Genomic DNA, 15,426 nt, shown 5'->3' with positions numbered 1-15,426 from the left:
GATGGGAGGGAGGGATTATTGAACGCGAGCAAAGGAAGCTAGCATGTACTCATCATCTTCCAAGGTGCCCAGTGGCAGAACTTCCTTTTACTTGCATGTCACGGGGAGCAGGAAGTAGGACTCAAGGGGAACAGCATGGGCAGGAGGGGCGGTCCCACCAGGTACCCACAGCCTGCCCATCTCCATGTGTCTCAGGCTGCCTGGCACTAGGAAGGTGAAGCTTTGTTCTCAGATGGACTAAGTTCCTCTTCCTGCTTCCTAAAGCTTTATGCCTCCACATCAGGCTTTCCATGAGAGGCCTCAGCTACAAGCTCCATCCCTGGGGACCACCCTTGAGGTCCGCAGTCCATTTCACTGCTTCCTTTCCAAAGGGCACATATTTGCTTCTGTGCTCAGGTTAGTTAGAAGCCTGATGAATCGGGATGGTTCCTTAAAACCAAGTAGTTAGTTTTAAATCACAGAGAAATGAAACCAAACTGACACAAATGTCAGTTTCACAACCTGGGAAAACTGTTGCCCTGCTTGATGTATTCCCGAGGGTTTACCTGGCCCTGGGATTCAGGCATGCCAGGTGGGAAAAAAGAAAAAAAAACCAAGCGAGAACTAACAAGAACAGTGGAAAACCCCCAAACCCTTTAAAGCCTCTTACGTCGCTCTGGAAAGGTCAAACTTGTGGCAGCTTTGGATGTGGTACATTAAGTCTCCTCCGTTGAGGTACTCCATCACAAAAAAGAGGTTTTCCTGTGGAAAAACAAAACAATTCCAACTTTTATTTCATTTCATTTTTATTTATTTATTTTGTCCGAGACAGGGTCTCACTCTGTCTCCCAGGCTGGAGTGCAGTGGCGCGATCTCGGCTCACTGCAACCTCCGTCTCCTGGCTTCAAGTGATTCTCCCCCTTCAGCCTCCCTGGTAGCTGGGACTACAGGCATGCACCACCATGCCCAGCTAATTTTTGTATTTTTAACAGAGACAGGGTTTCGCCATGTTAGCCAGGCTGGTCTCCAACTCTTGACCTCAGGTGATCCGCCCACCTTGGCCTCCCAAAGTGCTGGGATTACAGGTGTGAGCCACCATTCTGAGTCACAGTTCCAATTTTTAGCTCTTTAGAGAAAATACAACAAGGAGGACTACTTTTTAAATGGATTAGATCATTTCAGGGGAACCAATTCTGTTGTGAAATCACTTATCAGAAGACTGTCAAAATCATTTAAACAATCTATGTTTTTGAGCCCCAGGAAGCCTGGGGAATCTAGGTGGGATGCCGTGTGACATCTAGATGCTTGCGTGTTACAACCCAGCAGATGAGCTGGGGCACAAGGGAGAGTCCAGTTGACCTGCTGGCCAGACAATGGGATGGTGCCAGGCACTTAGGGCCACTTAGCCTGTGCTGATCATATACTTATCGAAAGTGACAGGGTGCAGGGTGATAAGGAGAATGTGTTTTGGTCTCTGACTCCAAGGGTGGAGCTTGAAAACATTCGTTCATTCAACACTCAGTAATTAGCTACTGAGCATATTCTATGGGCACGGCATGGTGGGGAGTGGGCAGGGCATGTCAGTCATTCCTCCTTGAAGCTTGCAATCAAGTTTAACCTTATTTTTCTCCAGTCCTGACTTAACTCATGGCAGAGGCAAGCCACAGTTTATGACAGAGTTCTTCTGGCAGAGGACACGATGTATGTCAGTAGAGCTGGAGCCCTTGAGTGGCCACAGTCAGAAGCAGGGCTGGGTGGTCTTCAGGCTGTGGTGGGCATATCAGAGGCGGCCAGGATTGTAACCAGCCTCAGCTCCTCAATGATGTGAGACAATGTTTTTTTTGAGAAACCTGATTTTTGAAGGGTTGTAATGCATCACAGAATCAGTAATCCATAAAGTGTGGGGAACTTTGGTGCATCTGGGCATGAATTTGCATCTGAAAGTCTCACCTGGGTGGTTTCTTAACAATTAACCTTTACATTTTGATGTGAACCCAACAGAGGCCATGGAGCATAGGAGGTAATGGTAGAACATTGTTCTGGTCTGACAGTGAGACTGCTCACCTGGGCAACACAGAATGGGGAAACCAAGTATTGTGGCAATTATCTCAATAATCCAGGTCAAGGTAAGCATCCATCTTTTTTCAATGTTAGTTTCCAATCTGATTTACTAATTCCATATATCTTTAAGTGAAGCCCACCCTTTTCTGGACAGGCCCAAATTTTCAGCTGACATAAATCATGACTTAACACAGATTTCAAACCCAATTTGAGAGTCGTCATTGGCTTTGCCTGCACACACCTGCTTTCTCACGCTACCTCTTGCTCTTTTCAGCACCATAGAAAGCTTCTGTTCTAACCTCACCTTTTCACTCAAACTGTAATGGCCCTATACACGCCACAAAGGTGGAATCTTCTTTTAAGTACTCATGAGAGCAAAGCGTATGAAAGTGTAAAGCGAAACCATTTCCAACAGTGCTTGAGTGAATGGTTTCTTCTAAGTGTTTGGATGCTTACAGATTCCTAGAAAGGCTGATATTTCAGAATTTAGCAGTCAATTTAGTTAGATGTGGAGAAAGTGGTGGGAGGGGACTGGAGGCAACAGTTCAGCCCCAACCCCATGCATTCCACACACCTTCTCACCTGTTCTCAGGTCTGAATGAGACGCCACACTAGTGGTGAGCACTGGGGGGGTTGAATTGGCCACTAAAGTCTAAGGAGATCACAGGGCACAGTCAGTGTTTACTACCATGAGGGTGAGAAGAAGACTACGTTGCTAGTGATTATTAATTAACAGCAATGGAGGTTTACAGTATGTTGGATGCCCCACATTTAACCCTCCCAAGAGAACTGCAGGCTCCACAATAAATCTGTCAAATATCTGTTCTGGTTCTCATCTTTATATTAAGCCACAGCATGGGAAAATTGCAGTGACTGTTTTTTGTCCTTTGTGATGGCATTTTGCATCAGTTCAACCCTCTGGCTTGGATGAATGCCTGGTCAAACGTGGGCTTCTTGAAGGGGAGCAGGGACAGTCCATGCCTGGAAGTCCAGCTTGTGTGATCCGGCCTGGAGGACCTGCTGTCTCTCTAGAGGATGCTCCTCTGTTTGGAAAGCCTGGGAATCGAGTCATCCGTGATATCCTGGGCCCACTTTGGGCCGCAGAGATGGCTCTGTGATAAAATTAGCACAAATGCATGCACATACAAACTACACGGTCCTGAGGTTTGGATTTTGAGGATCACATTTTGAGGGATAGATAAGCCTTTTAAAAGCTGAATCCAAAATCCCATCATAAAAGGTAAATACAAATATGATAGGCTCAAACTTTCATAAACAGCTGGGGAAGGAGTGCCCAGAGTTGAAGGCAACCCACAGCTGACTAGAACCTCTGCAGAGCTGCAAGCAAAAAGAAGTGTCTGCTGCTGGAAAGACTCTGGGCTGGCGTAGACAGGAACAGACAAAGAAGAATGAGACTCAGAGTAATTGCGAAGAAGGTGGGCTTCATCCTTACTCAGCTCTGGGTTCAAAGCCCCTCTATTTGTAACTCTGGAGACTTGACTTAACCTCTCCTGAGCTTCATTTTATTTGTGAAATGGGGTAATAATATTCCTGCCTCCTAGGGTTGCTGTGGGTATTAAACAAATTAGTGTGTGTGGAAATGAAGCTCTGCACTGACCCTCAGTGGGAAATTGATAACTGATGGCAGCTGTCCTTCTAGGAAACAATTTAAAAGCCAGGAAAGAAAACCAAAACCAATCCAAAAACCAGCAAATACTTCCCAAAGGAAGCAAATGAATAGTTCTCTGGCTGATGGCTCTCGAAAGAAAGAAGAAAACAGAATTAGATTCCCTCCTGGGCTGCCCTTTAGGTTCTGGCCACCTGCTGAGAGACGATACAAAGCAGGCTGACAGAGAGAGAGAGAGAGAGAGGAGAGAGAGAGAGAGAGAGATGGTGGGGAGGGAGGGAGAGAATGTGGCCTGTGTTGGGTTAATTGTAAATGGCACTTACTAGTCTAGACCTCACGTCTTTATGGTGGGTAATACATTAACCGAGGCAAATGATCTTTCTGGTGGGTGAGAACTGAAGCTGTGATGCCATTGGGGGATGGGACATGTCAAACGCATCCCAGTCTTGCCGACTGTCAACAACTCCTGGCAAAGCATCTGTCGAATGGAAATTCTAGTCTGTGAGAAATGAGACTGTCGCTAATCAGCTGTGTGATCAGGTACATGCCACCATCACAGGTCCTTGGTTTCCTCCTCTGAAAAATGAACCCTGTCCATGAAAATGAGAGAGTCACCATTACCTACAGCTTTGTTGTGATTTCCAGACAACTGAAGGCAATAAACAATGTTGACGTTCTGTAGATAGGTGGGTAGTCAAAGCTGTATGACTCTTTTATGTTTGTGTTATTGATGTTTTAAAGAAATGGTATTTAAGTTGGGTGCAGAGGTGCATGCCTGCAATCTCAGCTATTCATGAAGGTGAGGCAGGAGGACCACTTGAGCCTAAGAGTCCAAAGCCAGCCTGGGTAACAGAGTGAGACCCTGTCTTAAAAAAAATGATGATTAAATACAAGACCGAAGTGATAGATTTAACAAAATCAGTTGTATAATTCTCATAGGACTGTGTTTGCATACACGAATATCATTTGGAGGAGTTAAGGGTCCTAGAGCTGTCAAAATATATCACTATTTAAAACACAAGATAGTTCTTTAAAGGGAGGAATAGGACATTTTGTGAATATTCTAGAATTAGTAAAGGGTGAATTGTAAAAGTGGCCTCAAAAGTTATTTAATACAACCTAGCTTCTACACTGCTTTCTTCTTACAGTGATTATATTTTTCAAATGAGAGAACAAGAATAAAGAGAATGGAAAAGTGTTTAGTTGTGAAGACTATTCAATGCAGCTAGTCAAATATTGAGTAAACAAGGAAACGGCTGGCAAATGTGCATATATTATAGGATGAATTACAGGTTTATAGCATTAAAGAAATTAATGATTTTTATCAAACTAATAACAGTTAATTTTGTAAATGCCCTGAGAACTTGGCAAATATCATGCAAATAAGGTCAGATTTATAGACTCCCTCTCCAGAAAAATAAGATGGGAAAAGAAGGAAAAGAATAATTATAGTCATTTTTCTGAGGTATCTTTTTTCTTCGAAGGCTAGTAAACCAACATAATAAATTTTACACAAGAGAATATTTGCAATCTCTGCAAAATAAATAAAATTAAGATCAAAATATTTATGACAAAACATCTAAATTTACCATCACACCTTTCAAAGTATCATATGTTAAGCACATGTAACAAATGTTATAACAGTGAAGACTATAGTATAACAAGATGGAAACCAGAGATAGAATTCAACTTTACTTTGGGACATCTCCTATGACAGCCAATGGAAAGAGTCGGGAATTCTGCTCTGAAGAAGAAAGGGGAGCTATCGTTCATATTTAAAATTAAATGAAAGAATTCATATAAAGTATTCAGCCCTGTGCCTGGCATATAGTAAGAACTCCTTATGTATTAACTTTATCACATACATTGTTATTATTTTATCACACAGGGAAGAAAAGCATCAAGTTGCATTATAATCAGAACAAGGACAGCCCCAACCTTTGCAAGATTTGGAGCAAGTGTGCAGAGGGAGGCCCCACACCGTGGGTCCCCAGGTTTAAGTGTTATTATTCAAGCTCACCAACAATTCAATTAAATATGCTCTACATTCCTATATGTTCTCTGTCTCTTGGGAAATATAACTGCATAATGACCAAGAAGGCCAGTGACAAATTCAGGATCCCTCGAAATTCTGCACCAGTTAATTGGCCATATTGGGAAAGTCCCCTCCTGCCCTTTTCAAGGACAGAACCTAGGGAGATGTCTACACAGGCTTGAGGCTGTTTAGTTATGGAATTCTGAGGTCCTGGGGAGTGGTTTAGGAACAGAGATGACCTCTTGGCTTCACAGGAAGGAGTGTGGTATGAGAAAGGCCAAAGGGAGGATTCTAAATGAAAGGCTGCGCAGAACCCCTCTTGCTTGGGTCTAAGGTTTAGGACATGGAATGAATAATTTTCCAATTAAATAAGGTGGGAGTTGGATTTGTGTTGAGGTATCTTGAAGTCTCAACTTTACTAATAATTTTGGGTTGACCACAGAAAAGAGCACTCTCCTGTGACCAGCTAGGCTTATCTTCTCTGGAGCTCCATTCCCTTTGCTGCAAAATGAGGGGATCTGACCTGATAACCTCTACCACCCCTCCCTGCTCTAAAATTCTTGATCCACAGAGTCTGTCATTATAAGGAAAACAAAAGAACGTAACAAATCATTAGTTGTTAGTTATTCTGAGCAACCAAGATGCATCTCAACAGGTGAATGGATAAATGGTGGTACATCCATACAATGGAATATTACTGAGCAATGAAAAATGAGTTCTCATGCATATTCTTAAGTGAAAGAAGCCTATCTGAAAAGGCTACAATCTGAATAGCCTCCCTCTTGTCTGGTTTCTCCATCTCTGGCTCAAGCATTTCCCATGATTCTCATCCCTTACACTCTGCAGTCATAATGAGCTTCCATCTTCTGAAAACTCTTTTGGGAAGATTTCTGTATCACCACTGAATCTGCCCATCCACCACTCACTCCTTCACACTTTATTGTCTGTTCCTCCTCCATAACACATTCCACACTCAGTTTTTGATTGTCAACTCTTCACCACATTAAATATATGATCCTTTCTCACTTGAAATACTTTCCTCTCCTGTCTTCCGATACTCCTAACGCCTCTGTTCCTCTTCTTACCACCCCGAGGGATCCTCCCTATCACCTTTCCCCCCTGCTCTTCCTCCTGCTTTGCAATAGAGAGCTTTTCTGTGGTTTGGCACTCGAATCTCTGCAGTAGGTTGATTCTGACGCTCATATATTCCCACAGTTTCCCCTGAAGAGTCCCACGAGTGTCACCTCCTCAGGATGGGAACTGTAATCACCTCAAATACAACATAATGTTGGGTCTAATAAGGAACCTCCACTCTGCCCCACTTTATGAAGAAATCGTTGCTAGGAACAGCACATATTAAACTGCTCTATGCTATTTATCAGATATTTTCTCTAAGACTGGTGCTGGAGAAGAGGATCCTGAAGTGACAGAAGTTTTAAGGCGGAGAGACAAGGAGATGGACAAGAATGATTTTATGATCAAGGATCAAGGCAGAGGCCAAGCATGGTGGCTCACACCTATAATCCCAGCATTTTGGGAGGCTGAGGTGGGTGGATCACTAGAGGTCAGGAGTTCAAGACCAGCCTGGCCAATATGGTGAAATCCCATCTCTACTAAAAATACAAAAATTAGCCAGGCATGGTGGCACACACCTGTAACCCCAGCTACTTGGAAGGCTGAGACAGGAGAATCACTTGAACTCAGGAGGTGGAAGTTGCATTCAGCCACCTGGGCAACAGAGCTAGACTGTCTCAAAAAAAAATAATAATAATCGGGGGGTGGAGCCAAGACGGCCCAATAGAAACAGCTCCGGTCTACAGCTCCCAGCGTGAGCGACGCAGAAGATGGGTGATTTCTGCATTTCCATCTGAGGTACCTGGTTCATCTCACTAGGGAGTGCCAGACAGTGGGTGCAGGACAGTGGGTGAAGCACATCGTGCCTGAGTCGAAGGAGGGCGAGGCATTGCCTCACTTGGGAAGTGCAAGGGGTCAGGGAATTCCCTTTCCTAGTCAAAGAAAGGGGTGACAGATGGCACCTGGAAAATCGGGTCACTCCCACCCTTATACTGCGCTTTTCCAACGGGCTTAAAAAATGGCACACCAGGAGATTATATCCCGCACCTGGCTCAGAGGGTCCTATGCCCACGGAGTCTCACTGACTGCTAGCACAGCAGTCTGAAATCAAACTGCAAGGTGGCAGCGAGGCTGGGGGAGGGGTGCCTGCCATTGCCCGGGCTTGCTTAGGTAAACAAAGCAGCCAGGAAGCTGGAACTGGGTGGAGCCCACCACAGCTCAGGGAGGCCTGCCCACCACTGTAGGCTCAACCTCTGGGGGCAGGGCACAGACAAACAAAAAGACAGCAGTAACCTCTGCAGACTTAAATGTCCCTGTCTGACAGCTTTGAAGAGAGTAGTGGTTCTCCCAGCACGCAGCTGGAGATCTGAGAATGGGCAGACTGCCTGCTCAAGTGGGTCCCTGACCCCTGAGCAGCCTAACTGGGAGGCAACCCCCAGTAGGGGCAGACTGACACCTCACACAGCTGGGTACTCCTCTGAGACAAAACTTCCAGAGGAACGATCAGGCAGCAGCATTTGCGGTTCATGAAAAATCCGCTGTTCTACAGCCACCGCTATTCTACAGCCACCGCTGTTCTGCAGCCACCGCTGCTGATACCCAGGCAAACAGGGTCTGGAGTGGACCTCTAGCAAACTCCAACAGACCTGCAGCTGAGGGTCCTGTCTGTTAGAAGGAAAACTAACAAACAGAAAGGACATCCACACCAAAAAAGCATCTGTACGTCACCATCATCAAAGACCAAAGGTAGATAAAACCACAAAGATGGGAAAAAAACAGAGCAGAAAAACTGGAAACTCTAAAAATCAGAAAAGAATGTTCAACCCAGAATTTCATATCCAGCCAAACTAAGCTTCATAAGTGAAGGAGAAATAAAATACTTTACAGACAAGCAAACGCTGAGAGATTTTGTCACCACCAGGCCTGCCCTAAAAGAGCTCCTGAAGGAAACACTAAACATGGAAAGGAACAACTGGTACCAGCCACTGCAAAAACATGCCAAATTGTAAAGACCATCGAGGCTAGGAAGAAATTGCATCAACTAATGAGCAAAATAACCATCTAACATCATAATGACAGGATCAAATTCACACATAACAATATTAACTTTAAATGTAAATGGGCTAAATGCTCCAATTAAAAGACACAGACTGGCAAATTGGATAAAGAGTCAAGACCCATCAGTGTGCTGTATTCAGGAAACCCATCTCATGTGCAGAGACACACATAGGCTCAAAATAAAGGGATGGAGGAAGATCTACCAAGCAAATGGAAAACAAAGGCAGGGGTTGCAATCCTAATCTCTGATAAAACAGACTTTAAATCAACAAAGATCAAAAGAGACAAAGAAGGCCATTACATAATGGTGAAGGTATCAATTCAACGAGAAGAGCTAACTATCCTAAATATATATGCACCCAACACAGGAGCACCCAGATTCATAAATCAAGTCCTGAGTGACCTACGAAGAGACTTAGATTCCCACACAATAATAATGGGAGACTTTAACACCCCACTGTCAACATTAGACAGATCAATGAGACAGAAAGTTAACAAGGATACTCAGGAATTGAACTCAGCTCTGCACCAAGCAGACCTAATAGACATCTACAGAACTCTCCACCCCAAATCAATACAATATACAGTTTTTTCAGCACCACACCACACCTATTCCAAAATTGACCACATAGTTGGAAGTAAAGCACTCCTCAGCAAATGTAAAAGAACAGAAATTATAACAAACTGTCTCTCAGACCACAGTGCAATCAAACTAGAACTCAGGATTAAGAAACTCACTCAAAACTGCTCAACTACATGGAAACTGAACAACCTGCTCCTGAATGACTACTTGGGTACATAATGAAATGAAGGCAGAAATAAAGATGTTCTTTGAAACCAACGAGAACAAAGACACAACATACCAGAATCTCTGGAACACATTCAAAGCAGTGTGTAGACGGAAATTTATAGCAGTAAATGCCCACAAGAGAAAGCAGGAAAGATCCAAAATTGACACCCTAACATCACAATTAAAAGAACTAGAAAAGCAAGAGCAAACACATTCAAAAGCTAGCAGAAGGCAAGAACTGAAGGAAATAGAGACACAAAAAACCCTTCAAAAAATTAATGAATCTAGGAGCTGGTTTTTTGAAAAGATCAACAAAATTGATAGACTGCTAGCAAGACTAATAAAGAAGAAAAGAGAGAAGAATCAAATAGACGCAATAAACAATGCTAAAGGGGATATCACCACCGATCCCACAGAAATACAAACTACCATCAGAGAATACTACAAACACCTCTACGCAAATAAACTAGAAAATCTAGAAGAAATGGATAAATTCCTCGACACATACACCCTCCCAAGACTAAACCAGGAAGAAGTTGAATCTCTGAATAGACCAATAACAGGCTCTGAAATGGTGACAATAATCAATAGCTTACCAACCAAAAAGAGTCCAGGACCTGATGGATTCACAGCCGAATTCGACTAGAGGTACAAGGAGGAGCTGGTACCATTCCTTCTGAAACTATTCCAATCAATAGAAAAAGAGGGAGTCCTCCCTCACTCGTTTTATGAGGCCAGCCTCATCCTGATACCAAAGCCTGGCAGAGACACAACCAAAAAAGAGAATTTTAGACCAATATCCTTGATGAACATTGATGCAAAAATCCTCAATAAAATACTGGCAAACCGAATCCAGCAGCAGATCAAAAAGCTTATCTACCATGATCAAGTGGGCTTCATCCCTGGGATGCAAGGCCGGTTCAACATACGCAAATCAATAAATGTAATCCAGCATATAAACAGAACCAAAGACAAAAACCACACGATTATCTCAATAGATGCAGAAAAGGCAAAATTCAACAACCCTTCATGCTAAAAACTCTCAATAAATTAGGTATTGATGGGACGTATCTCAAAATAATAAGAGCTATCCATGACAAACCCACAGCCAATATCATACTGAATGGGTAAAAACTGGAGGCATTCCCTTTGAAAACGGGCACAAGACAGGGATTCCCTCTCTCACCACTCCTATTCAACATAGTGCTGGAAGATCTGGCCAGGGCAATTAGGCAGGAGAAGGAAATGAAGAGTATTCAATTAGGAAAAGAGGAAGTCAAATTGTCCCTGTTTGCAGATGACATGATTGTATATCTAGAAAACCCCATTGTCTCAGCCCAAAATCTCCTTAAGCTGATAAGCAACTTCAGCAAAGTCTCAGGATACAACATCAATGTAAAATGTACAATGTACAAAAATCACAAGCATTCTTATACACCAATAACAGACAAACAGAGGGCCAAATCATGAGTGAACTCCCATTCACAACTGCTTCAAAGAGAATAAAATACCTAGGAATCCAACTTACAAGGGATGTGAAGGACCTTTTCAAGGAGAACTACAAACCACTGCTCAATGAAATAAAAGAGGATACAAACAAATGGAAGAACATTCCATGCTCATGGGTTGGAAGAATCAATATCATGAAAATGGCCATACTGCCCAAGGTAATTTATAGATTCAATGCCATCCCCATCAAGCTACCAATGACTTTCTTCACAGAATTGGAAAAAACTACTTTGAAGTTCATATGGAACCACAAAAGGGCCCGCATCGCCAAGTCAATCCTAAGCCAAAAGAACAAAGCTGGAGGCATCATGCTACCTGACTTCAAACTATACTACAAGGCTACAGTAACCAAAACAGCATGGTACTGGTACCAAAACAGAGATATAGATCAATGAAATAGAACAGAGCCCTCAGAAATAATGCTGCATATCTACAACTATCTGATCTTTGACAAACCTGACAAAAACAAGCAATGGGGAAAGGATTCCCTATTTAATAAATGGTGCTGGGAAAACTGGCTAGCCATATATAGAAAGCTGAAACTGGATCCCTTCCTTACACCTTATACAAAAATTAATTCAAGATGGATTAAAGACTTACATGTTAGACCTAAAACCATAAAATCCCTAGAAGAAAACCTAGGCAATACCATTCAGGACATAGGCATGGGCAAGGACTTCATGTCTAAAACACCAAAAGCAATGGCAACAAAAGCCAAAATTGACAAATAGGATCTAATTAAACCAAAGAGCTTCTGCACAGCAAAAGAAACTACCATCAGAGTGAAGAGGCAACCTACAAAATGGGAGAAAATTTTCCAACCTACTCATCTGACAAAGGGCTAATATCCAGAATCTACAATGAACTCAAACAAATTTACAAGAAAAAAACAAACAACCCCATCAGAAAGTCGGCGAAGGATATGAACAGACACTTCTCAAAAGAAGACATTTATGCAGCCAGAAAACACATGAAGAAATGCTCATCATCACTAGCCATCAGAGAAATGCAAATCAAAACCACAGTGAGATACCATCTCACACCAGTTAGAATGGCCATCATTAAAAAGTCAGGAAACAACAGGTGCTGAAGAGGATGTGGAGAAATAGGAACATTTTTACACTGTTGGTGGGACTGTAAACTAGTTCAACCATTGTGGAAGTCAGTGTGGGGATTCCTCAGGGATCTAGAACTAGAAATACCATTTGACCCAGCCATCCCATTACTGGGTATATACCCAAAGGAGTATAAATCATGCTGCTATAAAGACACATGCACACGTATGTTTATTGCGGCACTATTCACAATAGCAAAGAGTTGGAACCAACCCAAATGTCCAACAACGATGGACTGGATTAAGAAAATGTGGCACGTATACACTATGGAATACTATGAAGCCATAAAAAATGATGAGTTCATGTCCTTTGTAGGGACATGGATGAAACTGGAAATCATCATTCTCAGCAAAGTATCGCAAGGACAAAAAACCAAACACCGCATATTCTCACTCATAGGTGGGAATTGAACAACGAGAACACATGGACACAGGAAGGGGAACATCACACTCTGGGGACTGTTGTGGGGTGGGGAGAAGGGGGAGGGATAGCATTAGGAGATATACTTAATGCTAAATGACGAGTTAATGGGTGCAGCACACCAACATGGCACATGTATACGTATGTAACAAACCTGCACATTGTGCACATGTACCCTAAAACTTAAAGTATAATAATAATAAAATAAAATGAAAAAAATCAAGGCAGAGACCTGATAGTTATAGAGGTTACAAGATCATGTGAACTCTGGGATGAAGTGGAAAATAATGAAACAGGAGGTCAGAGAGGGATGGGAAGAGGCTTTGTCAAAGAAGACTTCTCCTCTGCAGTTCTATTCGGGACCAGCCTTCCTGGCACCTGAGTCAGCCAGTGTAATCTACGGTCAGACCATTTATCTTTCTTTTTCTCTTCCATTCCCCCTGTGCCAAGCCCCTGAATGTTATCTAGCATTCTAGGGGCAAATGAAACAAAAGAAAAGAGCGAAACATGCATCTTGGTATCAAGGAATGTATTATTTACATAGAGAGAGTATTATTTAAACAGAACATATGACAGAAGTCACAGAAGACACCCAGCAGTACAGGAGCAAAATCATCTTTCTGGGTCACATAAGCCGAGAAGCCTGAGCGTCTGAATGACAAGTAGGATTTAGTGTATCTGAGAGTGATTTATAGAGTAGGTAGTTTTTCAGCAAGGTTTCAAAGGAGGGAGAGTAGGCTGGGCGTGGTGGCTCATGCCCATGATCCCAGCACTTTGGGAGGCTGAGGTGGGCGGATCACTTGAGGTCAGGAGTTTGAGACCAGCCTGGCCAACATGGTGAAACCCCATCTCTACTAAAATACCAAGAAAAAAATATTAGCTGGGCGTGGTGGCGCATGCTTGTAATTCCAGCTACTTGGGAGGCTGAGGCAGGAGGATCACTTGAACCCAGGAGATGGAGGTTGCAGTGAGCAGAGATCGTTCCACTGTACTCTGGTCTGGGCGACAGAGTGAGACTCCTTCTCAAAACAAACAAAAACAGCAATGAAACAACAACAACAAAAAACAAAGGAGGGTTAGTAACTTCACAGAGGACACGCACTTTCCTGCAGCACTCTCTTGAAGGAGATGTCAAATGCTCATGTCTTCTGGGAAGCTGGTGACAATACTTTTGAGACTATGTGAGAATGGCTGACAAAGGAATGGGCAGATAATATGGGCCATGAGCCTGGAAGAATATTACAGAGTCACATCAAGATGAGAACAGATCTGTGAGCTTAAAAAGCGGGCATGTAGGGGCCGGGCACAATGGCTCACGCCTGTAATCCCAGCACTTTGAGAGGCCGAGGCGGGTGGATCACAAGGTCAGGAGATCGAGACCATCCTGGCTAACACGGTGAAACCCCGTCTCTACTAAATATACAAAAAATTAGCCAGGCATAGTGGCGGGCGCCTGTAGTCCCAGCTACTTGGGAAGCTGAGGCAGGAGAATGGCGTGAACCCGGGAGGCAGAGCTTGCAGTGAGCTGAGATCGTGCTACTGCACTCCAGCCTGGGTGACAGAGCGAGACTCCATCTCAAAAAAAAAAAAAAAAAAAGCAGGCATGTAGGAAAGATGCAGCATTTCAGATGCACTGAGTGTCTTGTTCTTTTAGTCCAAGAATTCCTGAATATGTGTTCACTCATTGCCCATTATTTCCCGTGTATTTGGATGAGAAAACCTTAAAGAAACATTGAGAATGCAACATTAATTTCCCATAAATTACTGTGTGAAAATAAATAACATTTAAAAGCTGTTGGAATTCCTAAAATGCGTTTTACGCCTTGAGAGAGACGTGACTGTGATCTGAGTCACATATGGTTACAACTTCTGTTTCTCAGATTATAGATTAACTTGCTTTCTTTTTTCTCTTGTTCTGTGCAATGACTAGAGAGAATTAAACAACGTTAGGGGCAAACACTTCCTGACTTCTTTTTTTCTCTTTTTTTTTGAGACGGAGTTTCACTCTTTCACCCATGTTGGAGTGCAGTGGCATGATCTCAGCTCACTGCAACCTCCACCCCCTGGGTTCAAGTGATTATCCTGCCTCAGCCTCGTGAGTAGCTGGGATTATAGGTGCCCACCACCCCGCCTGGCTAATTTTTGTATTTTTAGTGGAGACAGGGTTTCGCCATGTTGGCCAGGCTGGTCTCAAACTCCTGACTCCAGGTGATCCACCCGCTTCAGCCTCCAAAGTGCTGGGATTACAGGCCTGAGCCACCGTGCCTGGCCGCCTCCTGCCTTCTTAATTAATGAAACTTGTTAAAGATTACCTTCTCCTTTTTTTGTCCTATTTTCCTTAGACCAGATGACAGAAAACCCATGACTATAGCACACTCTGTAAAAGATGTTAAATGTCCCTTTCCCAAAAAGAAACACTGCCTGTAACCAAGCTCCTGGAACCATGCACCAGCCTTGTATGAAAAATGTAATCCTGCTAAAAATGCCTCCGTCTCTTACCTATGGAAACCCTAAGGTTCCCTCCTTTACAACTCTGACTCCATTCTTTTGGGGTGTTTCCAGGTGCGCCATCCTCAAACTTTGAATAAACGCTCTTTAAATTAGATTCTGGCCTTTCTGATTATTTCAGGTTGACAGCTGTATATCGACTCATTTTGGTAAATTTGCTGTAAAATCTATCATTTGCCAAATCACAGTTTGGTTACATAGCAGGGGAACCTGCAGAATGTCTAAATGACCCCCAGTTTCTGAAATAACA

The 15,426-nt window shown here is 43.1% G+C and overlaps 1 protein-coding gene across 1 annotated transcript in view; it reads right to left on the bottom strand.

Moving 5' to 3' along the window:
• Window positions 1–15,426, bottom strand: part of PRKCQ (protein kinase C theta) — a 153,950-nt gene that overhangs the window by 32,696 nt on the left and 105,828 nt on the right. The window contains exon 13 of the mRNA XM_003257616.3: window positions 650–741. Coding sequence (XP_003257664.1) covers window positions 650–741 — 92 coding nt within the window. The remainder of the gene's footprint in view (window positions 1–649; window positions 742–15,426) is intronic.

This window comes from Nomascus leucogenys, chromosome 9, assembly GCF_006542625.1.
Source record: "Nomascus leucogenys isolate Asia chromosome 9, Asia_NLE_v1, whole genome shotgun sequence".
Classification (NCBI taxonomy): domain Eukaryota; kingdom Metazoa; phylum Chordata; class Mammalia; order Primates; family Hylobatidae; genus Nomascus; species Nomascus leucogenys.
Note: the sequence above shows the minus strand (reverse complement) of the source record. Positions and strands in the feature narration are given on the sequence as shown.